We start from the raw sequence: 23,483 nt of genomic DNA on the forward strand, positions 1-23,483 counted from the left end.
GTTACTACTGCCCAAGTGCAGCACCCTGCACTTGTCAGTATTGAAGCGCATCCTGTTTTTGTTAGCTCACCCTTGTAACCTATCCAGGTCTTGCTACAGTCTTTCCCTCTCTACTAGCGTGCTCATCTCACCCCAAATTTTGGTATCATCAGCGAATTTAAACAGGTTGCTTTTCACCCTGTCGTCCAAATTGCTGATAAAGAGATTGAAGAGCATGGGCCCAAGGACCGAGCCCTGGGGGACTCCGTTGCCCACTTCCCCCCAGGTTGAATATGACCCGTCCACCACCACCCTCTGAGTACAACCCTTGAGCCAATCTGCAATCCATCTGACTGTGTAGGCATCAATGCCACAGTCGCCTAATTTTTTAATGAGAATGGGGTGGGAGATGGTGTCAAAGGCCTTGCTGAAGTTCTGACATACCCTATAGCCTAATGGCTTGGACACTCGTCTGGGGAGCAGGCATGCAGATTTACATCTCCATAAGGAGAGCAGGGAACTGAACTTTATTTCCTATGCGCTGGGTGAATTTCCTGACCTCTGGCTTATTGGGAGAAGGCAAGAAAGCTCCTTCTTCAGACATGTTCTCCAAACCTGGTCCTTCAGTGCCTTGGCTTTTATTACAAGTGTTTGAGGAAAACAAGGAAGGAAGACTCCATTCAACCCAAAACCTGTTGGTTTTGTTGGGTTGGGTTGGTTTTTTTCGGGACGGGGGAGGACAGAGATGGTGGGAGAGAACTTAACACTCAATTACTTGCACAGCCCAAATGGCAAAAGCCACTAAGCTAGACAAGTCCCGAGACCACTTGTACTTTCATTCCCCTGAGCCCCCAATAACCCCAGGGGGTCTTGCCCCACCAGGGATGGTGGAGAACTGCACCACCATGGCCTTAGCCCACCACAGAGCACCCACTCTGCCACCACAGAGGCAGTACAGCCCTGGTGAGACATCTTGCTGCACTGAGGGAATTCACTCAAGCTGGATGTCCACCTTTACACCAGCCTGTCTGGTCCCCTGCACTGCAGCCCCCTGCTGATCCCCTGCACTGCAGCCCTGCACTGGCTGCTGTGAAGGGGTCCAAGGCCATCTTAGCAGAGGAGTCTTTTTTCCTAAATGAAAACTACTAGCTCAGATACTCACTGTCTCCTCTTCCCTATTGCAAATCTCAAGATACAGTCAACAAAGAAAGCTGAATGGGAGTCACAATAGCAGAGGACAAAGCAAGCTCCTTCAGGCAGGGGCTGTCCCACTAGCTGTGTATGGCACCTGGCTCTTCTCTGCTTGCACCTTCACCACCCCATCTGGCAGCAGTCTTGTCACAGTCTGGGGAAAGCCTTGGGGCTATAATTACAGTAGTAAACGCAGCTTCTTTCATCCAATCCCTAGTGACAGAGGGGCATGGAGAGGTGGATATTAAGTTACACCTGAACTGCAGTCATTGTGAGCTGGATGAGTGCCGGGTTGATCTGGAGACTCAGAAAGTGATTTGCTTCTGCGAGCCTGGGACAGACTTGGCTGAGGATGGTGTCTCTTGCATAGGTAAGAAGGTGAAGGTGAGACAAAGGGTTTTTTGTGGCCTGCTCATGGCTTGCAGAGCTGATTTTGTGGGTGTTTCATGGTGGTCACACCCCTCGGTGCTGATTGGTGGAGAGGCCCTACCCCTCAGCACTGATTGGCAGAGAGGCCTGGGGAGGAGGAGGGACAAGGGGCGGCCGCTATCTTGATTGCTGGCTGCCCTTTGAGCCACCCTGCCCCTCGGTGTTGATTGGCAGAGAGGCCCAGGCAGGACGATCTTGTTTGCTGCCCTTTGTGCCACCCCACCAGCTGGCGCCTTCCCCTCCCAGGTGCAAAGATCACTGGCTCCCACTGGGGAAGCCGGCATTTTATTTTTATTATGGTTTTTTTGTTGATTTCATGGGATTTCACAGACAGTCCTGGATTTTGTGGTTTCAGCAATAAATGTGGATTAAGTAGGTCCCTATGCATGATTAAAGCTTCTCTAATTTGCACTGCAAGGTGGCACAAGAGCCCTAGGTAGCCTGTCTTTCAAAGATGATCCTTACAGATCACAATCCCCTTTGCTGTAGGCATTTGCTGCAAAGATATTTGGTTTCTAATGAACAACAGAAGACAGTTTTCAGCCAAAAGATGGTGCTGTAGTGATCAGGGGTCCGCAAGCCAGCACTGGTGCTTTCCTCTGCTGTACATATGGGACATTTAGCAGCCATGAAGTGACATTTTGTACTAAGGGACCAAGATGTGTGAGCAGGATGTCTAATGCACACCAACCAGAATTTTCTAATCATCCCTGAGCTCAGGTCTCTGGAGAGCCAGCTGTAAACAATCAGGGGGTTGAGGCAGAGGGAGGGGGGGACGTAATCATAAAATGCAGCTTGCGATGGGTAAAATCTACCTGCATAATGAGTGAGGGAGCCCAGCAAGAGAAAAGCAAGGGGAATCCCAGTCTGACATTTATTCAGAGAGCCAAATGCAAAGCAGAGGCAAGCCGGTTGGTATCCATTTGTCCTGTTCACCCTCAGTGCTCCAGTATGGGGTTTTGCCTTTCTGTATCTGTGTCCAGCAATCTCGACTCAGTAATCGACTCTGAGCCTGAGGTCCCAGACCCTGCTCCCAACTCTGCCACTGACTTGGGAAAGTTGCTAACCCTCTTTTTGTTTCAGTACTGCTATCTGTAAACTGGGGATAAAGCTACTTCTTTACTGGGGTATGCTGAAAGAGCTTTAATTGACTGATCTGTGTTGGGAAGATGCTCCAAAGTGAGCCTGTAGCCATAGAGTATGGTTCTCCATGCACACCGTCATCTATTTTTCTGCTGCCTGAGATGAGATGAATTTAGCTGATGATATACTGTTGCTCTCCTCCTGTTTTTGCTGTGACTTAGCATTGATGGCAGCCCACAGCAATTTAGCATTCTTCCCCCTGCGCACACCCACCTTCTCCCCCGCTCCCCCCCGATTTTATGGCCTTGTTTTCACATGGAGCGGGTGCACATGTTAATTTCCTGACAGAAAACCATCTGTTTTAATGCCTTGAACTTAATTGAGGAAAGTGAAACAATGAGCCATTGGAGGTCACAAATCTGGGAGTCACTTATGGCAGAGGTACTCCTACAGCACACGAGCGACAGATAGAGCAAATAGAAGGAGGAGCAGAAAAAACATATTGCAAAAAATTGGTGACAATCAAAACAAGCCTTTTAAATCCCTAACTCTCTTTTTTCTCTCATGCATCTTTCAGCAGGCCCAGGAGTTCATCTCCCCCTCTCCTTGGTCTTGTCTGTAGTGACTTCAGCCCTGGTTGCTGCCCTCATTCTGGCTTTTTCAGGGATCATGATAGGTGAGTGTCTCCAAAAACAAAATGTGTTCAGATCAGCAAAAAGTTACAGCATGTGCTACTTCCTACATGAGCCACAAACCACTGCATTATAACTCAAGCTTCCAGCTTTATCGGCTTTTAATATGAATTTAGTTGTTTTGGGGTTTTTGACAAATATTTTTAACCAAAATGATCAATTTTGAAGACATTTTTCCTCGCTAAAAAAAAAGTGAAGAAGGAAAGGGTTTTTTGGGTTTTTTTGTTGAAGCATATATTATAGTTTTTTTTATATTTCAGCAGCTGTCAAGTACGGGTATAAATGGAGAAGCCAGGTACCTTAATCGAAATACTGACAGTCTTCCTCTCTACTAGCTGGTTGCAAGGTCGTTACAGTGACTGACTACAGCAGTGTGATATTTCTTATGACTGCATCTTTAAAGAGACGTACTGAATGGTTTGGGGTTGAAAAACATCAGAGCACAACTTCCAACCTCACTGACTTTAACGAGAGCTGTGGGCACAGAACACCTTGAAAGAATTGAGCCTCTTACTTTAATGACCCATCATATGGATTTAGGTGTCCAGGTTCTGAAAGCCAAGCTTGAAAAACCTTGGTCTATATTCCAGTGCCACGAATCATGAGGCAGTAAGATATAGATATTCCAGGCCTTTTTTATAGAATTTCAATTAAGGTTTTATTTTTTTATATGAACAAGCCACCTGCCTACATTATGACTCCAAGCATCAGGATTGTGATAGCGTGTGACAGCCAGTGATTGTGTCTAGTCAATCTTTTTTCTCTGGGTGAAATGTTTGAAAAAAACCCAAAGGAAACATGGCAAATAGTAAATTAGGTTTGTGCAGTTTATTTCAGTTTTGAGAATTTCAGGAGTTATCAGTAGCACACATCCCTGATTTTTTATGTCCTGACAGTGTCCCTTTAAAAAAGATCTAATTACTTTTTATGGAGCACAAGAATAGTCCCATTTCTTTCTGACCATCCCTATCATTCCCAACTCAGGGATGAGCTCAGATCTGAGAAATCAAAGCAAGAGCTTTGGTGAAGGGAAAGAACTGAAAGAGCCTGATGATAGGCCATTCAATCCATGTTTCTAGTGCATGTTAACCCCATCTCTTCTCTTGAGCAACTTATCTATTAGAGTAGATATGATGTCTACTATGGACAGTCTTTGGGCCCAGTCTGGCTCCCATGGAAATCAGTAGCAAAACTATTATTGATTTAACCCACTCATGACTGGGACTCTGCTTTGGAAACTTCTGTGTTCCAGATCATTTATGTTTTCAAAGTAACTTTAGCAGCCTGACTGTCTGTGGTGAATGATTTATGTGTGAAGCTAGGTGAACTTATTTGAAAACTGATTCTCAGAGCTCCCCACCCCCTAAATTCAAACCATGTCTGAGGTTTAGAAACATTTGATTACATGAGTGGATTTATTGTAAACACTTTCTTTTCACTCCCTCTTGATTCCCTTCCTATTTTTGTCCAGAACTAGGGGATCAAGAGGGAGTCTTATAAAATGAAGTCCTTTTATTAACACAGCTTCACTGTGGAGGGAAGCTTTGCTTTACTTAGAATATCATTCTCAACACTGTGACAATGGGATGCAGTGGAACTATTCAGGACTTCTTCTTGAAATAGGGATGGTGTGTTTAAGCAGAAACCCTGCATGTGAACACCTTTGAGCTTGGGGGAAGCTGGATCTAGATCTACACATTGAAGTTCAGGCTCATCTCTGATCAGACAGGTTTGTTTTGTATCAGAGAGGTGTAGCTATAGGTGTATTTCACCCTGTCCTTCAAACCAAGAAGCACTGGAAGTCTCATGCTTGAGTCAGTTCTGAGCCGGATTTCTGAACCAAATGAGATCAAATAAATTCCAATTTCCTGCATGTACTTAGTCAAAGGAGAGAAACCTACCAAAAGCCTCGACTTTTTCAATTCACTGGATTTTGAAGACTCTACTGAATTCATAACACATACATTCTGCACTGGCAGAGAGAGGGATTACCTTCGTGTTCAAAGAGCAATCTGTGCCACTAATTCATTCTACTCTATTTCTAGTGTATCGCCGGAAGCACCAGGAGCTGCAAGCCATGCAAATGGAATTACAGAGTCCTGAATACAAACTCAGCAAACTGCGTACCTCCACCATTATGACAGACTACAATCCCAACTATTGTTTTGCAGGCAAGACTACCTCCATCAGTGACCTCAAAGAGGTGCCTCGGAAAAATATCTCCCTCATAAGGTAAACTCATCCACTTGCTTTCCCCATGCTTCACGTCATGCACCCAATCTCTTACAGTACGTGCACTTTCTCTCACATGCACAGAAGCACCCACTCATTCTTATATCCATTCCTATTTTCAAGCACACAAAAGCATGATGGCAGTTAGGGAGGTATTCTGGAGTTACTACATGACCATTGTAGGGCTAGACTTTGGCTGGATTATTTTATCCTTTCACAGGTGCAACCTTCATCTTCTGCTTTGTCAGAGAATTCAGCTGTTATAAAGCCCAGCAAGTCCAGCACCTTCCCTCTAGGCTCTTGATTACCCCTATGGAATGGCTCCTTTGCAGTTGGTCCAGTAAAAGATGTCATCCATAGAAATTCTTGCTTCTCCTCTGTTTTATGCCAGGTAGTAACTGAGGAAATACAGGGAGGCATGAAGCTTGCAGAAGGTTCTTTAAAAGTGTCTGACTGAATTTCTGGCAATGAGAGTGACATCAGCAATGGCAACAGCACCAGTGGGTGATGAGAGGCCAGGCCATAGAGTTAGGACTAGAGAAGCCAGCAACAGGGAAGGCCACGTACCATATTCTACATGGTCTGTGGGAGTTTGGGATGGCAGCGGGGCAGGTCTCAGAAAGACATGCCCCTACTCACCAACCAGAGGCTATGTATGACACTACATTTATGTCATGTTGTCTCATGTACAAAGCCAAGAAGAAAAGACTCAGAAGCAGGAGAGCTTGGGCTAGTCAGGAGTTTTTATTTTGAAGATGAAGTCCACAGCATCCAAACCATTCCACATTATATTGCAGGCTCCAGTATCTAACTGGATTTCTGATGAAGCAGAGTAGTGCTCTGCTACTGTGCCTAATATGCCCTCAGCTCACCAAGCAGCAGTTAGGACTTCCTGATACAATATAGAGTGTTTTGATGTTGTCTTTGGGCTGTGAGAGGATTACTGAATGTGACTCAAGCCACAGAGCAAAGGAGACAGCTAGGAATTGATGGGGAGAAGAGGAGATTATGAGCTGTGGAGATCTGTTTTATATCCCTATTTCACAAAGGGTGGGTCAGCACTGCAGAGAACAATGTTTCAGGCTGACATTATCTGCAGTAATTTACAGCTGCAGTCAAGCCGTTGGTGATTTGACTCTGCATTGTGGCTCCACTGCCTAGACTGTGGTCTGACAAACAGAGAAAGCAACACTGTTTCCCCTGGCCAGGAGTAAAACCATTGGTACAGCATGTGGACTTCCCACATAGCCCTCATGGAATGTGCCTTAACTTTGTCTTGCAAGGACCACCACTAAGGGCTCAGTGTTCATGGCATCCCTGCTGAGACTGTCCACAGCAAGGCTAATGAGAAGCGAGAGGCAGTTGTCATTTCTTTGAAACATAGACCACCCAACAACCAGAAGACTGGCCAGCGTCTAGACCAGGTTCAAACTAGTCCCAAGTTTGAAAGGAATAGCTCTGCTTCCTGTTATGGAAGAGCCCATAGAGTAAGTGTACTCTGGATCAGTGTTGAAGGACAGAAGCATCAGCAGGAGATTTGCACTGCTGGAGCTTAAAGTGTATCCATCTGTGAACAAAAGGGGATTCCCTTATATTGCTTGACTATGTCACTGTACTAGAAACCTGAGCCCACAACATGATGTGGCTGTTACTGCACAGATCATTTTAAAGTTAATTGCCTGAAGGCCGAATAAGCAGTGACACAAGATTATGTGTGAAGCACATAGGAAAGAATCTGTGTTAACAGGATGTATGATTTCTTTTCTTTCTGTATTCTTCTGTCAGGAGCCTTAAAGCCTTCTTTTGTAATATATTACCATCTAAAGCAGGGGGTTTCAACCTTCTTCAATCATTGTACCCCCAGGCGGTCAGACACAAAGCAGTGTACCCCTGGCCACTGAGTGCTGGGGGGGAGGTAGTGCGTGACCAGATGGGAGGTAACTGGGCGGACAGCACCTGCATGGCAGCACAGGACAGTGTGTGGCGGCGCTCCATCCCTGTCTTCTTGCATGTACCCCTTAGGGCCTTCTCAAGTACCCCAGGGATACGCGTACCCCTGGTTGACACCCCCTGATCTAAAGTATCCAGGCTGTGTGTTTGCATAACACTTTTCATGCAGGGAGTAGAGCAGGGGCTGGCAAAATATGGCCTGTGAGCTGCATCTGGCCTGCCAACCACTTTCATCCAGCCCTTGGGGGGCCCCCAACATATTGTGCCATGTCCAACCCTTCTGCTCACAGGGGTGGGAGCAAGGCACCCACATGTACACACAGCCCCAAAAATATACCCTATTGCCTCACTCTCACCCTCATGAGCGGAAGGGCCCGGCTGGCCAGCATGCAATTTCCTTGTGGGGCTGCTGCTGCCACAGCCCCCGGGACCTGCTCACTTCCCTGGTCTGCTGGCTCCAGGCAGCAGGGAGGGAAGCAGCGGGGGCAGGGCTGCAACTGGGAGGGAGCACAGAGCGTGAGGCTGAGGGCAGCGTGGAGCCTAAGCCCAGGGGGACAGGGGGCAGCAGCAGTGCAGAGCTGGGGTGGGAAGCATGTGGGTGTGAGGGAAAGTGGGGTGAGTGGGGACCCCCCACCCCTGTGGTGTGCAGCCCCAGCCGGCGGTAGCAGCAGCAGGCAGGGTGCTCAGAGCACAGGCACCTAGTAGGGCACAGCTCTGGCCAGCACTGCACAGCACAGTGAGGGGTGCAGCCTCTGCGCAGCTGCCTGTATCGTCAGTGCTCCCTGCCACTCACGTGCAGCCCCTGCACTCTCGCAGCAGGGAGGCAAGCCCCATGTGCTGGAGCCAGGTGTCTTTCCTGCTGGGGCTGCACAGCACCAGAGAGAAACTTCAGGCTCTGGAGCTAGCTGCCTTCCCTGCCTGGGGCTTTCCTGCCCTGCTGCACAGTCCCTGCGGGGAAGACAGCCGGCTCCAGCACCTGAGGCTTCTCTCCAGTGCTGCACAGCCCCGGCAAGGAAGGCACCTGACTCCAGCACATGGGGCTTCCCTCCCTGCTGGGTGAGTACAGGGGCTGCATGTGAGTGGAGGGAAGCACCGATGATACAGGCAGCCGCACAGAGGCTGCACCCCTTGCTGCAATGTGCAGCACTGGCCAGAGCCGTGCCCTGCTTGGCACTTGTGCCCTGCATGCCCTGCCTGCTGCTGCACCATGAGGGTAGTGTGAAGGGGTCCCCACACCCCCCAACCTCCCTCACACCCACACCCTGCCCCCATAACCCCCCACATATACACAACCCCCCAACATACCCTATGACCCACACACACAGCCGCACCCCCTTACAGCTGCCATACCCCACCATACACACCCACCATACACACACACACCACAAATGTACACATCACATATACCGCATGCACATACCTCCCACACGCAGACCACACATACCATATGCAAACCACTCACACACCACACGCAAACACGCTCCCCCCACAATATACAAAACTAAGAATTGATTTTGTGTTATTATGCAATCACTTCTATATACAGAATGCAAACACAAATCATAATGAAAATATTTTTTGTAATAAAATTAAAATATGTTATAGTAGGTGTTTGACTTTTCGTATATGATTTGGTTTTTTTCTCGTTCCAAGATAGTAACCCCCTATTCCCAAAAGGAGTATTCCCAAAAGGAGGCAAGGGGAAGGACTTCCATTAGCAAAGGTCAGGGGTTAGGGGATGGGACTTCCATACCGAAGATGGTGACCAGGGGGTGGGGCAACTGTCAAAGGACAGGGCTACCCATGCAGCCCTCCACAGCTCACCAAAATTCATTAAGCAGCCCTCACAACAGATAATTGTCTGCCCCATGGAGTAGAGTGTTTTATGTACCATTGTTATCCCCATTTTATTGATGGGGGAACTTGAGGCTCAGGGTGGTTCAGTGATTCACCCAGTTAGAAAATGAGTCATGGCTAGAACCAGGTCAGCATTCAAGTCTCTGGATGTAGATCAGAATCATAGCATTGTAGGGTTGGAAGAAACTGGAGGGGTAAGTGGGGCAGGTAGTTCAACCTACTGCACAGCTTCAAGACTGATTTTTCCACTGCACCGCATAACCTCTTGTTCACTTTCTTGAATGCATGAGGAACTATTAACTGTGTGGCTGTAACCCAAAAAGTCCATCTCCAATAGGCCCACATTTATTAGCCCAATGTTATGTTATGCAGCACATAGATAAACATTGCCACTAACAGCCAACACTCTGGTACTTTGTGTGTTACATATTAATGCCAACTTTAACTCTAGTAGATTGGCTTCAGTGGGTAAGGATCCATGAATTGTTACTTTTGAGAGCAACTGCCCCTCGCAATTAAATACATTGTGGGTTAAGGAAGGACTAGATCAAGATCATAAACCAAGCTCTGGTTCCATATGTGGCTGTAGTCCCACAAAGCCACTGAAAACATACTCTTGAAGGAACTCAGTGAGTTTCTTCCTGAAAACCTCCAATGAAGGAGATTCTACAACTTCCCTGGGCAGCTTTTTCCCTTGTCCTATTATACTTACAGTTGGGAATTTTTTTCTGAGATTTCTTATTGTTGACACAGCTATGAATGAGCATATTCCATCACAGTGTTGCAATGTGCCTGCTCTGCATTAAAATATCTTTGTCTTTCTGGTTTGTCCAGGGGTTTGGGCCATGGAGCCTTTGGCGAGGTATATGAAGGCCAGGTGATTGGGATGCCGAGCGACCCTAGTCCCTTGCAGGTGGCTGTGAAAGTAAGTGGCAGGTGAAAAATCATGGTGGTAACATTTTGCCCACTGTTTATCCATGGGTGTCAAGGTATTATAAACACAGTTGAGTTTCCCAACACCGCTGAAAGAGAGGGGTGTGTTATCCCTGTTTTGGAGATGGAAGCCAAAAGTGAGTGGCATGATTTCCCCAGGGTCATTTAGACTGGATAATAATACCTCACTCTTCCACAGAGCTTTCCCTCCAGATATGTAAAGATCCATTGCAATTGGCAGTAAGTGTCATTGTCCTCACTGCTGCAGTGAGAAAAACTTGGGCACAGAAAGTTACCAGAAGTAGTCTAGCTGAGGTAAGGTAGGGCCCTTTCTCAGCAGGATATATCTGTCTGCTCTGGGCTGCCACAGATACCTAAGGTAGCTCGGATAGTTCTCTTCCACACCCCGATCTTCAGTATTGACACCACCACTGTCCCTGCCTTAGCCATGAAATATGTTGCCTTCTTCTCAGTCCTTTGTCCGAACCACCAAGTCTGCTTTCCTCCTTTATATCTTCTGGTGCAGTAGGCACCAAGTTCATCCATAATAAGATTCTTTTTTATTTTTGGTCAAGAAATTAAGTCAACTTAGTTGACCTTACCCACATAGGAAATTCCATGACACAGCCCTTTTTTCCACATGATGGGTTTGCCTCTATTGTCAAGTGTCACCTGTCTAATGTTCCTGTAAGCAAAGCTGACTCACACACAGCTGGGAAGGATGAGCCCTGAGAATCAGGAGGTACTTGAAGGCCCTGGGTAGCTGATTCCATAACCATCAAGCTGTTAAAATGTATAAAAAGCTGTTAATGAGCTGTGGTGATTTGCATCTTGCCTGTGTGGGAAGCCAACTTTCTGTGTTTTTGTGTTAATGATGAGCTGATCTGTGGATGTAGTGATGGGCATCCATGTCTTCTCCATCCTAGCTCAGCCCAGTGGTGGCCCACATTCACATGGCAATGGGTGGTTGTCTCCTCTTCTTTGCCCTCTTTCTTCCAAGGCTCATTTCTACCTCTGTGAGAACCCACTGTATCCCCTCTCATCTGCTCTCTGAACTGTATCCCCACCCTGAAGTCGTTGCTGCGTAGCCATCATCTGCTCACCAGAGAAGGCTGAACAAACATCCCCTTCAGTCCCAGCCACCATCATTCTTCTCACTTTGAAGGAAGAGAATTCAGTACTGAGTGAGAGGCTTCCTGTCCATTATAATGTTAGTGCTTAAGGGGTTAGACCTTCTGAGGAAACCTTCAGCTGGTGAACAGATGCTTATTTCCAGCACAATGGCTGCAGAATGCAGTGGTCAGGAAGAAATCTGTCCTCACCTTGAATCATGCTGTACCCAGTGGAGTCTGTTGCCCACCCCCAGTGAATGATGCATCACCCAATTAATTGTTTGCACTTAAGGCTGTTTCTCTGAAGTATCTCAGTACAGGGTGCTGCTAGAAGGACAGTTGGCTAATAACAAATCCCCTGTGCCTGCTAACAGGTTTCACATCCCAGTCTAGCAACAGCAATATGCTTAGTTTGGTTTGGAGGCATGGATCACAACAGATTGTGTTAGTGCTTTCAGTGGAAGACAGGTCCTACAGTAACCCTTCCCCTCACCTCTCTTTTGTACTTTTTTCTCCAGACATTGCCAGAGGTGTGCTCGGAGCAAGATGAGCTGGATTTCCTCATGGAAGCTTTAATTATTAGGTGTGTTAATAAAACCAAGAGTTTGTGTAGGCAGAGGGCATGATGGTGCCCATGAAAGAATGAAAAGTATAATGTGGGACAGTGTCAGTACAATATACTTGCTGAGTGTGCTTATCCCTTACAGAGCTCAGTGTTTCACAGTGGTATGTGACATTATTCCCCTTTTTAGGGTTTGATTTGTTTTTATTAGTGATGATAAAATTGAGACACAGAAACATAAAGGGCAGAAGATTTCACAGATTTTGAGTGCCTCAGATTCAGTGTGCCTAGATTCAAACACTCATAGCACAGCTTTCAAACATCATTGCTACTCCCACTGACTTCACTTAGATCTTGGCACATGAGAAAAATCAAACCCTATGTTTCTTAGGTTGGACAGCCAAAATCAATAGATGAACCTGACAATATTGCCCTCCGCAGCCCACGAAGTGAGTGAGTGGCATAGTCACAAAACCCAGAGGGCCAAATTTCAATTCCACAGAGACCTGAAAGCACAAAAAGAATTAGGACCTGTGAGACTTTCCCCTGCATAAGTAAGTTCCCATGTCAACATTCAACATTGTGTGTCACTCCTGCTCCCAGCCCCTGGCATGGAGGATGGGGAGCTGGGAGAGAGGTACTGAAGAAAGGGTAAAGAGTGTACTCTGCCTGTTGTCGGCATCCAAGGGTCCCTAGAGTGTGCCAACTCCCAGATGGACCCAAAATATGAGGACCACAAGGTGATAGAAAGCCTCCCTCTCCAGCCTTTACTCCCGCACCAACACAAAGACAACGTAATAGAGAATCAAGGCTGCTGCCTGTAGTCCCAGTGTTGGCCATGGGATCTGCCAGTGGTGATACAGTTACAGGTCATGGCTAACGTAACTCTGTTCAAAGCTGTTCTCTAGTTTAGCATCTCTCTCTCTGCAGCAAGTTCAACCACCAGAACATTGTGCGCTGTATTGGGGTGAGCTTGCAGGCACTGCCCCGCTTCATCCTGCTGGAGCTTATGGCTGGAGGGGACCTGAAATCCTTCCTAAGGGAGACACGGCCCAGACCGGTAAGCAGTTGGGAGAGGGAGGGAAGGGGACCCAATTTCTCTCTGCTAGTATTGCAGCCTCTTTTTTCTCCTCCCAGCCAGCCCATCTTTTTCTAACCATTCTGTTTTACCATTCTCCACAGCTTATTCACCAAGAGATTTCCAATTATTAGAAATAGCTACTAGACCAAAAAAAAAGGTCACATCAAGAGTATTCCTGCCTGACTTCTTAATTACTAAGAAGATCCCAGATACTGGAGCAAGTGCTGCTGCCTCCCCACTATGATAACCCATCTATTTAATGAGTGACTGGAGGTTTTAGAGCAGTGCTTCACCACCTGTGGTCAGTCCACAGGCCACATGCATTCTGCAGATCACTTGCTGGTGGCCTGCAGGAGGATGGCTGGTCACACAGGGTGGGATATTCCTCCTGGTTTCCAGCTGCTTCTACCAATCTGAAAGTTCCCTGAGGACTAAGAAAAGCTGGCACAGCTGATGCTCCTAAAGCCCCCTGCTAAATAGGGGGGAGGAGAATAGAAGCCACCCTCAGGAACTTCAGCCATCAGGATGTTCAGAGGTACCAAACAGCTCCAGGAGAGAATCATGCAGGGAAGATGGGGACAAAGCAAATCAGATAATAGGTTGGTGGGGGGAGTCAAGGAAAAAAGAAGCCAGGTAACAGAGCAGAGGAGGAGGGAAGCCTGACCACAAGGAGGAACAGTACAGCTGGGAGGAGAGGGGGAAGATAAGCAAAGAGTGTGGTTTGATTTTGCTTTTTTTTTTTCAAAGTGCCTAACATTTATCACATGACAGCCCCTTGCTAAAAGTTGCCAGTTCCAATACAGCCTGGGAGGAACTGAAAAGCAAAGGTGGCAGGGTTTGTATTCTAGTTGTGCCTCAAAACTGCAGACATAGGGTAGGACCCTATTGTACAGGCTGCTGTACACACCCAGATATTCCCTCTCCCAAAGAGTTTACAGTTTAAAGGCTTTGTCATACTTTTACATTTAGGATGTGTTAACTGCACTTAAAATGCCAATATTTACATGTTCAAGCAGTAAAATACATGCTAAATGCCAACACCTCATAGCAAAGTTAGGACTTTTCTGCCAAGGAGTATCTTCGGATGGCTTTAACACCTGTTCTTCTGTCGTGGGACTGCTCCATAGAGATAATATGAGCAGTCCTCACTGGCTCCAGTGAGGTGCGGGGACTGCGGCCAACAAGGAGCTGTTTGTCAACCACAAAACTGGCTCCAGCCCTGTCCTGATTGTAAGTGTTAGTAAGCAACTGGTCAGAACAAGTTCCAACTCATAGTAGTGCTTACTGTGGTCTAGATAAAATATGTGCTAAGTGTCCCATACAACAAGGCCCCTAGATCTCAGTTCAGTGTTTGGTATGACACGAGTTCATGGTTTCACCCAGAATTCTTCCACTGAGTTTTATCCCTTTTTAAAATACTGGAAACAGCAACAATAAAGAACAAAACACACTTGGGATGGCATCTGAATAAGTCATGGACCCATTGGGTTGTTTCTGGGAAAGGAGCAGATTAAGTAGTGGTCTGAAGAAGAAGTTGGGAAAAATAAGGTTAAATTTCCTGCCCACTCAGGAAGAAGGAAAATGGTGAGCTGAGTTGAGATTCTCCCCTTGCCTGCAGTGGTGTAAATCAGGAGCGACACCATTGTGTCTGTGTGGTCACACCATAAAACTGATGTAAGGAAGAAGAGCTGCTGGCCCTGCATTATGGAAAAAGAGAACCTGGCTCTTCACTTGGAATGCCCTATACCCTTGGAGCTTTTCCCAGGGACATCAGGGTTACCAGGACACATTGTACCATGAATAACTGAAAAGGCCTGAGAAACTGATATCTCCTGCTAAGGGTAATTGGTATTTAAACAAAAGAGATTAGAGTCCAGTCCCAAGCAGCAAGTCAGAACAGCATGCCGACAGCAGAGCCAAATTTGGCAGCTTGTCTGTATCTTTCTTCTGGCCCTGCATGAAATCTCAGAGCCCATGATGCCCCTTGAATTAAAGAAGAGAAAGGACTTGGCTGTGACACAGATCAAAGAATTTCTTCATTGAGACTGCTAGATACAGAATATCCCTGTATTTCTTCTTTGCTTTCCACCTTTCAGGCTGACCAAACACAGCCTGACATGCCTAGTGTGTGTCTGCATGAGGTCTCTTTTAAGTCTTAGTCTGAATTGAAAATGACTATTGCATGAAAGCTGCATGCCCCCGGAGGCTGGGGAGGCACAGTGACTGCCTGCAATTGGCGGCAGTGTTGGCAGCGGGGGCATGGCGGGTGTGAGCAGGGAGCTCCCACAGGCAGCCATGGTGGTGTCGGTGGCAAGGGGGAGGGTGGCAAGCGCCTACCAGGGGTCAGTGACCACCTACAGACACTGTCAGCAATGTTGGTGGCAGCCAGGGATGATCAGGGACTGCCTGCAGACGCCACCGGCAGTGTCAGCGGTGAGGGGGGGCAGGGTGGCAAGCGACAGGCGCTGCCAACAGCGTCAGTGGTACTTTTTGCAGGGGGAGCACCGCCAATCTCAGGGGATGCACGTGCACCCCCTACGCATCGCCAGTGGGCTATTGATTGTGCTACAGATTCAAATACAGTATCCAGAACTTGTCGACTTGCAGTCCATACCCATGCAAGCAATCTCTAGATTGCAAATGGGGGTTGCTCTTTTTTTTTTTTTCAGCAGCATTTTGTGCTGTGATCCTGTTTAGTGTCCAAGACTAAGCAGGGTCTAATATCTGAGAAGGGTCAGATATGAGGCTAAATCCAGATCTTGAATGTTATGATGAGAAGCCTGTTCTCCACTTAATACCATGGAAAGTGGTGTTAGTAAAACAGCAGGGCCTCTGATGCAGTATGGAGCCAGTGCTCCACCTGCCTGCTGGAGATGCTGATTGACAGATCATAGAGAAGTAGGGCTGAAAGAGACCACAGGGGTCATCTAGTCCAACCCCCAGCTTGAGCCAGGATCATCCCTAGCCAAACCATCCCATACAAATTCATAATCTAACCTCATAGTAAAACTACTATCAACCCTAACACAAGATAGAGCACCCTAACCTGTCACAGGTAAAGTAGGGGAACCACAGTAGCCAATGTCCTGCTTCTGTAAAAGGTTGTTAATATAATGTTGTTAAGATGAAGCAGACACTTTGGGGTTGCAGCCGCTTCTGCTGCCTGGTGGTATGTTTGTTTCAGCTCATTAAATGAGAGAGAGAAGCCAAAGCAGTAATGACTAGCCTTGTAGAGAAGACACCAAGTACATTAACCCTGAACTGCAAGCTTTCTGACCTGGTTCTTGCAGTAAAATAAGCCAGTCACTTCTGATCGTAAAATACCCTGTATCATCACAAGATGGAATCACTGCTTCTCTCTGATCTCAGGGTTTCTTCTTTCTTTGCCCTTCTGCCACTTAAGAAATACTTCACATCAGGGCTTTCATCTCCCCATATCAACTGCAGCTTTGTTCAGCCTTTCTGACAGCAAGCGTCAAGCTCAAGCAGGCAATAAACACCCAGGTGAGGAAACACAGAGGGCTTTGGAAGGTTTGTCTGTGTCGGGGTGGCCAACCTATGGCACATGTGCCACAAGTTGCATGGCCAGCCTCTGTGTGTGGCATGCAGCAGATCCAGGAAGGAGCAGGGAATACAGCAGTAGATAAATACGGCAGAAAGCAGAGCAGCAGTTGGACAGGGAGCACAGGGCAGGAAGCACAGAGCAGGGCAGCAAACAGGGCTGGAAGTGGAGAGCAGAGCAGCATATTGAGTAGAGGAAGGGGATTGGTGTGGCACTCAGGGACCATTGTTGGTTATATGGACTTTTGGTTTCACAAACTCATTCAGGCTCAGCTAGGCAAGACTGTTTGAAAAGGCAAGGAATCTTACTGAGGTGTTGGAGAGGGTGGAGCTTTGCTTCTGGAGGTAAATGAATTATAAAGAGAAATCAGTTTTGGCAGACACCATAGTATGCCTGTTCTGCGTATTACAGGCCTGCCCCATGTTGTTGCCTTTCTTGTACTACTGTTGCCTCTCCTCCTTATTCCTTTTTCTCTGTATTCCTAACCCTCTTTCCGTACCTCCCATTAATTTCATCATAGTTCACCTATCCCCATCATGTTCAGGCACTACATACATACAAAGGAAGCATTCAACTGTGCTGGAAAAATGATGATTCTTCTACCTCTGAATAAGAAACATAAACTCACACTTTCGGTGCAAATAATCACCTGGGGGAAAACAGCATAGCACTAGCTGGCCCATAAAGATCAGGGTGAAGCTACAAGCTTCAGCACCAAACCCTCTCCACAAAGTTCACAGATGCTTGGCCCTGGAGCATTTGTTCTGCCTCATCTCTAGTACAGAGCCTTGTCTATTTTGGAGTGTTACCTTCCTCCTCTGCACTGAGACAATCTTGATTGAGTCAGAGGTATTTAACTACTCTGATCCTTGCAATGGAAACCTTGATGTGTTAGCAAATTGCACAGTTCCCCTTTCTGTGGAGCTCAAAATTCTCTGTTTGCTTTTCTTTGTGAGAAAAGGCTCAATCAAAAGGATGGCTTTGGAAGATAAATAGCAATTTCCCTTCCTTTGTATTTTCCAGCATGTTGCAGAGATCATAGTGATCATACCGAACAATAGTTAGTTTTGTGTCACCTTTAGCAGGGTTGACCCATCTAGGGGAGATGTTCCCTTAGTGCTTCCAGTGTGCCCTTCACTCAAAACACTGACCATGAAGTTTCCAGCTGACTTTGTCCATTCATCTGGAGAGCAAAAGCTGAAAAAAAAAAAGCTGTAAAGTGAATTGCCTAATGTCTCAAGGCTGCTCCCTGGACAAAATGGAACTGAAAAGTTTGTCTTGCTAACAAATTACTCAGCCAAAATTGTCCTTTGATTGAGAAGTCGCATCTGTTTCCACGTAGCCAAAATAAAAAGTCAAAGGAGTCTGTCCAAGGAAGAAAAAGCTTTGCAGTTTGAAACAGCTTTTCCTCGTTTCACCAGCTTTGCATCTTAGCTCAGTTCAGCCCAGTGGATCAGCCCTGAAGAATTAGACATTTTTTATTCACTGCGTCTCCCTGAAGTTGGCTCCTTTGTTCTGAATTTTGATTAGAGGGAGAAGGGATGGATGGATTGTAGAAACCCCTGCTCTCATCCCTAAGAAAAGAGGGTTAACTGTCAGCATCCCTTTGGTTTCAGTCGTTTCACCTATAAGCTCAGTTCTGGTGGATCTCTTGCTAATTGGGACAGTGAGACTGAAAAAGATTCTTCCCCCCCAAAATTGGTCTCATGCAAAAACTTCTGCAACTGACACTGCAAAACAAAGCAAAATAAAAAACCCACACTTTTTTCCTGTGTTAGGGCATGTCTGTAATGTCCATGCATGTTAGCTGTGCTGTGTCTGTGGCTGCTGACAGACATGCAGCTCCCCACAGCACTCTAATTCGTGAGTTAAGCTGCCCCTTCCAATCCAACAGTCTTTTGCTATTGAGTTGGGAGGATGAGGGATTGGGCTCCACTTTGGAGCTGATCCAGCCTCTCTTCCCTAGCCGTGCCCCACCTCTCCCAACTCCTGTGCTGTCTTGGGATGGGAGGGGAAGAAGGCAGGAGAGGAAGGTATGTTTTGGGGTTTGCCCAGCCTGCTCTGGGAGGGGGGAGGGCAAATGGTGGCGGCTCCAATCTACCTGTTCCACCCTCCAGTGCAGACTGGGCAAATCCCAGAGGGAACTCCCTCCCCTTTTTCCCCCCCTCCCATTCTGAAGACAGTGCCAGGAGCGGGGTTGGGCTACGTCAGCCCAGCCCCGCTCCCGGCATACGCTGACAGAAATTAATGAAGGTGCTCTGCTTTGCTGCACCTTCATCTGAACCCTCATGTAATGCTGGTTCATTTGTTGTGCAGTCAGGCACTTTTTAAAGCACTCTGCAGCCATGCACTTCCTTTAGCACACAGCTGTGGAGCATGTTTAGTAGCCAGTCACGTGACAAAACTTCACTTCTGTCAGCACCTTATAGTGACATCAGGACAGTGTACAGGTATGTCTTGTGCATTCTGCTTTTTTCTGCATGAGGTGCAGTGCAGATAAGCCCAAGACCCATCTTAGGCAACAGATGACACTGGGTGATTGGCAATTCTTTGGTAATATATTCAAAGGCACCTTAAAATTGTGTTTTCCCCAACCTTTCCAGGATGAATTGAATGAGCTAGTGCTTACACTTTTCCATTCAGCTACACGTGCTGCAATAGGCACTGGAGCTTGGGCCTTGCCCCCAGTTCCAGTCAGTTGGTTAGGCCAAATTCCATTGTGATTTAGAGCAGGAGGGAAATACGAATAGCATAACCTGGATGTAGAGCAGTGACAGGGTAGTGACAGAGGAGTCTAGAGTCCCTGTTGCTGAAGGAACAGTACCTGAGGATGTGGGAAAAGGGCAGGGCAAAGGGGAAGAGTTGTCAAGATGCCTCTCTTACATAGGTGCCGTGTAGATGAGCCCCATGATCAGCATACAGAGTGCTAGCATTCCTGCCCACAAGCCATGTCCCTTATAAGCAATGCTTGTTCTCCAGGTTTATCATCTAGCTCTGTACAAATGCATCCTCCCTTTCTTTCCCCAGACGGGCTGTCTGCTTCCTGCACTCATACATGAAAAGCCTGCATGAGGAAACAGAAAGAACACTAGAATACAATAGGCCTGGTTTAGCCAAATAACTAAGGGAGTAAATGATGACACCCTTCACATGTGTGTAGGGATTAACACCATGATGGGACTTAGGCACTCAGATATTATGGTTGGTAATGGGCATATCAGAGGATGGCTTCAACTATCAGGGTTACTCAGTAGGAAAAGTAGGATGAAACTGGGTGAAGTTGAAGTCAAGTTAAATATCACTGCAACATTGTAACACCGGAATCACCTCCCAGGAGAAGAGATGGAAGCCCATCTGAAATTAATCTGCACAAAGCAGTGAAGGAGACTATAGGAAGGGTCCTGTTCCCTGTGAAGCCTGAATTAGGTGTTCTTTGGCAATGGGATGTCAAAGCTGCTGATTCTGTGTAAGTAGGTGCCAGTATCTTCTTTTCTTAGCCTACCTGGAAAGGAACCATCTGTGCCAGATAAAAGATAGGTCTGAGGTATTTTTCATCATATTTATATGTGTGTTTAGTATTTGATCCATGTTCCTCATAACCCAGTGGTGACTCAACTGATTTCCTGGCTTGGTGGTAACTAGAGAAGACAAGCCACGTGATGGTCCTGTTCCTAACCATACCTTTCTTCTTGTCTTTTAACAGACCCAGCCCTCTTCCCTTTGCATGCTGGACTTGCTCCATGTGGCTCGTGATATTGCTTGTGGCTGTCAGTATCTGGAAGAAAACCATTTCATTCACAGGTGAGTAAGACCATTTGCTTTTAGGACCTTTCATTATTGGCCCTTCCAGGAGTGGGTGCATAATGTCACATGTGCGTAAGTAATGCTTTCCATCAATATGTTTATGCCCTATTTCATTCCAGCAATGAGGTGCTTTCAAAGGATGTGACATAAAAGCCCAACTCCTTGGAACTCTTAACAGAGACTCCACTTGTTACAGTAGTTTGCTGCTCTTCTCTCCAAATTATTGCCTTGTTTGTTTTTTTTCTTCTGCCTTCTCCCCAGACACTTGTATGTTAAAGTAGGATTCTTTTCAGATACAGTGCTGTGAATGGTCCCACAAGACTGCAGACAACCTTACACAATCTGAATGATGTTTGAGATGTAGCCGGTTCTGTCCAGAGAATCAGGCAAGGCTGTAGAGACATCAGCCCTGTACCTCTTCTCGCCAGGAGTTGTTTCCATGCAGGCCTCAGAGATCTGGCATGCTCATTAGTATTCTCTCCACCTTTTCCAAAAAGGATTTATTTAAAGGACTCCTCAGTGCCAGGATTTCTCTTTCCAAAAGAATTAATTCTAATCTTCCCTGTTACATTTCCAGGGATGTGCTGTGCCTTTGACCCTGGTCCCTTGTGGGCTGCCCTTCTAAGCAGGAAGACCCATACCTAGGCTTCTGTAAGGGAGGAATCCCTCACTTAACCCCTACTTTTAGACTGGGTCCCCAGGTCACAGCACACCTGGTCACCAGCCATGAGCCCTCAGCAGGTCCAATTGAGTTTGGCCCCTGCTTCAGACTTTCTTTGGTGACTTCTACCAGTGGGAAAATACAGTAGAACTTTGTTTTTGCAAGTTGACTTTTGTCATGCTTGTGCCTAGATCTACTCATCACCAGAGTTAGGCTGGCAGATAGTACTTTCTGCAATCTCTGCTTCTGTATCAGCTCTTCATTGTATCCTCCCCTGCTCCCAGTGGCAGTGTGGTGTCCACTTAAAGATACCACAGCTTCCCTGGGCAGTCTATTCTGCTAGCTTATTATTTTAACAGTAATGAGAAGCTCATTATTTTCCTGAGGTCTAATCTAAATCTATTTTGCCATAATTTAAAACAACTGTTTAATTTCCTGCCTTCTCTTCAAGGGAAAACAGTTGTTCTCCCTCTTCTTTGTGGCAACCTTTCAAATATTTGAAAACGGTTGTCATGCCCTCCACCTTAATCTCTTTTTCACTGAGCTAAACATGCTTAGTGCTCTCAACCTCTCCTCATACAGCTTCCCTTCAGCCCTATATCATTTTTGTCGCTTGCCTCTTGACCCTCTCATACTTTTCCATATCTTCCTTAAAATGTGGAGCCCAGTGTAATATTCAAGGTGAGGTGTACCTAACCAGTATCAAGTACAGTAGTACTATTGCCTCCTGTTCCTTATGCCCAGTGCTCCTGCTGATGCAGCCAAAAATACATTCCCTTTCTTGTGACGGCCTTACATTGATTACTTATCTCCTATTGATTAGTAAGTACTAGCAATCAGTTAGTCATCTCTGTGCTCCTCCATGCTGAATTAACACCAAATATTTTATAGAGGAAACCACACCATCCTTGTTGTGAATCATGTTTATTATGACAGTGTTAGGCAAGCTAGGAACAAGGCCCCATCATGGAAGGCGCTGCTCATGGGCAACATGACCCTTCCCCAAGAATCAATCAAAACAGACAAGACAGGCAGAGTGCACAGTATGATGGCAGCAAGCTTCATATTAAGTCCATGATTTGGAGGAGAAAGAGGAAGTTTTACTTAGGGAGGGATCACATAATGGAAAGGAGAGGAAAAGGAGACACTGAAAGGAAGAAGCTGAGGACAGGGAAGAAGTAGATAAGAGGAGCAGGTGTGGAGTCAGAGCTGAGGTAAAGAAAGTGAAGGAAGGGGATGGTGGAAGGAACCAGCCAGCTGGCACAGGGCAGAGAAAGCTCCGTCAAAGCCACAGGAAGTTCTCCAGTGCCCACAGGTCCTTGTTTCGGTGCTTCTTTAGCAACTAGTGGGAGTCTTTTTCCTCTGTAGTCTTCCCACAACGCAGGTAGAAAGGGAAGTTCTATCTCGGGGATCAGCAACATTTTTGGCCAGAGTGCCAAAAACACCCCAACCCCAACCTTGACCCACACCTTGACTTGGAGTACCAGGGGCAGATGGCGGGGAAGCCACGAGGCGCCCAGTCCTCATTGCTGGCAGCGCACCTCTGGGCGGACGGCAGGGAAAGAGCCAGGGTTGCACTGCCCCAGCCCCTTCCCTGCCATTTGCCCTAAGGCACACATACAGCTGCCACTGCCACAGAGCCAGTGCTTTAGACCTCAGCAAAGCTGTCTGCAGACTCCCAGCTACCTGCCACAGTTGACCCAGGCTGTGGGCAGCTGCTGCCTGCCATGGAGCCCAGGCTGGTTGCAGCAGGGCTTGCAGCCTCCTGGCTGCCTGCTGTGAGTAGCCCGGGCTCCATAGCTGGCAGCAGCTGCCCAGAGCCCGGGCTGGATGTGGCATGCCGAGCAAAATGGCCTTGCATGCCATGCTCTGGCACGCATGTCAGGGGTTGCCGACCCCTGTGCTACCTCTTACCTAGCACTCCCCAGAGCAGGGTAGGTCTCTGTGCGGTTCCAGATCCTCGGAGGATCCAAGTGGGGGTGGTGGCCAGGCTGGGCTCCATTTTCATAGACATAGATTTCATAGACATTAGGGCTGGAAGGGACCTCGAAGATCATCATGTCCAGCTTCCTGCCCCAAGGTCAGGAAGTCAGCTAGGGTCAAAGGATCCCAGGAAGATAAACACCCAAAAGTTTCTTGAATGAGTCCAGAGTAGGTGCCTGCACCACTTCTGGAGGAGTCTATTCCAGGCCTTGGGGGCTCGGACAGTAAAGAAGTTTTTCCTTATATCCAGCCTAAAACTGTCATGGAGGAATTTATGACTGTTGGTCCTTGTTATCCCTTGGAGCGCTCTGGTGAACAGGTATTCCCCCAGATCCTGATGTACACCCCTTATGTACTTATAGGCAGCCCCCC

General features: G+C 47.1%; 1 protein-coding gene across 1 annotated transcript in view; it reads left to right on the plus strand.

The window, feature by feature from the left end:
- The window catches only part of ALK (anaplastic lymphoma receptor tyrosine kinase), a 607,969-nt gene that overhangs the window by 568,922 nt on the left and 15,564 nt on the right, over window positions 1-23,483 (plus strand). The window contains exons 17-23 of the mRNA XM_019527591.1: window positions 1,388-1,540; window positions 3,260-3,358; window positions 5,420-5,606; window positions 10,248-10,338; window positions 11,977-12,041; window positions 12,951-13,080; window positions 20,367-20,464. Coding sequence (XP_019383136.1) covers window positions 1,388-1,540; window positions 3,260-3,358; window positions 5,420-5,606; window positions 10,248-10,338; window positions 11,977-12,041; window positions 12,951-13,080; window positions 20,367-20,464 — 823 coding nt within the window. The remainder of the gene's footprint in view (window positions 1-1,387; window positions 1,541-3,259; window positions 3,359-5,419; window positions 5,607-10,247; window positions 10,339-11,976; window positions 12,042-12,950; window positions 13,081-20,366; window positions 20,465-23,483) is intronic.

Source organism: Gavialis gangeticus, unplaced genomic scaffold (genome assembly GCF_001723915.1).
Source record: "Gavialis gangeticus isolate Ggan-Ray unplaced genomic scaffold, GavGan_comp1, whole genome shotgun sequence".
Lineage (NCBI taxonomy): Eukaryota > Metazoa > Chordata > Crocodylia > Gavialidae > Gavialis > Gavialis gangeticus.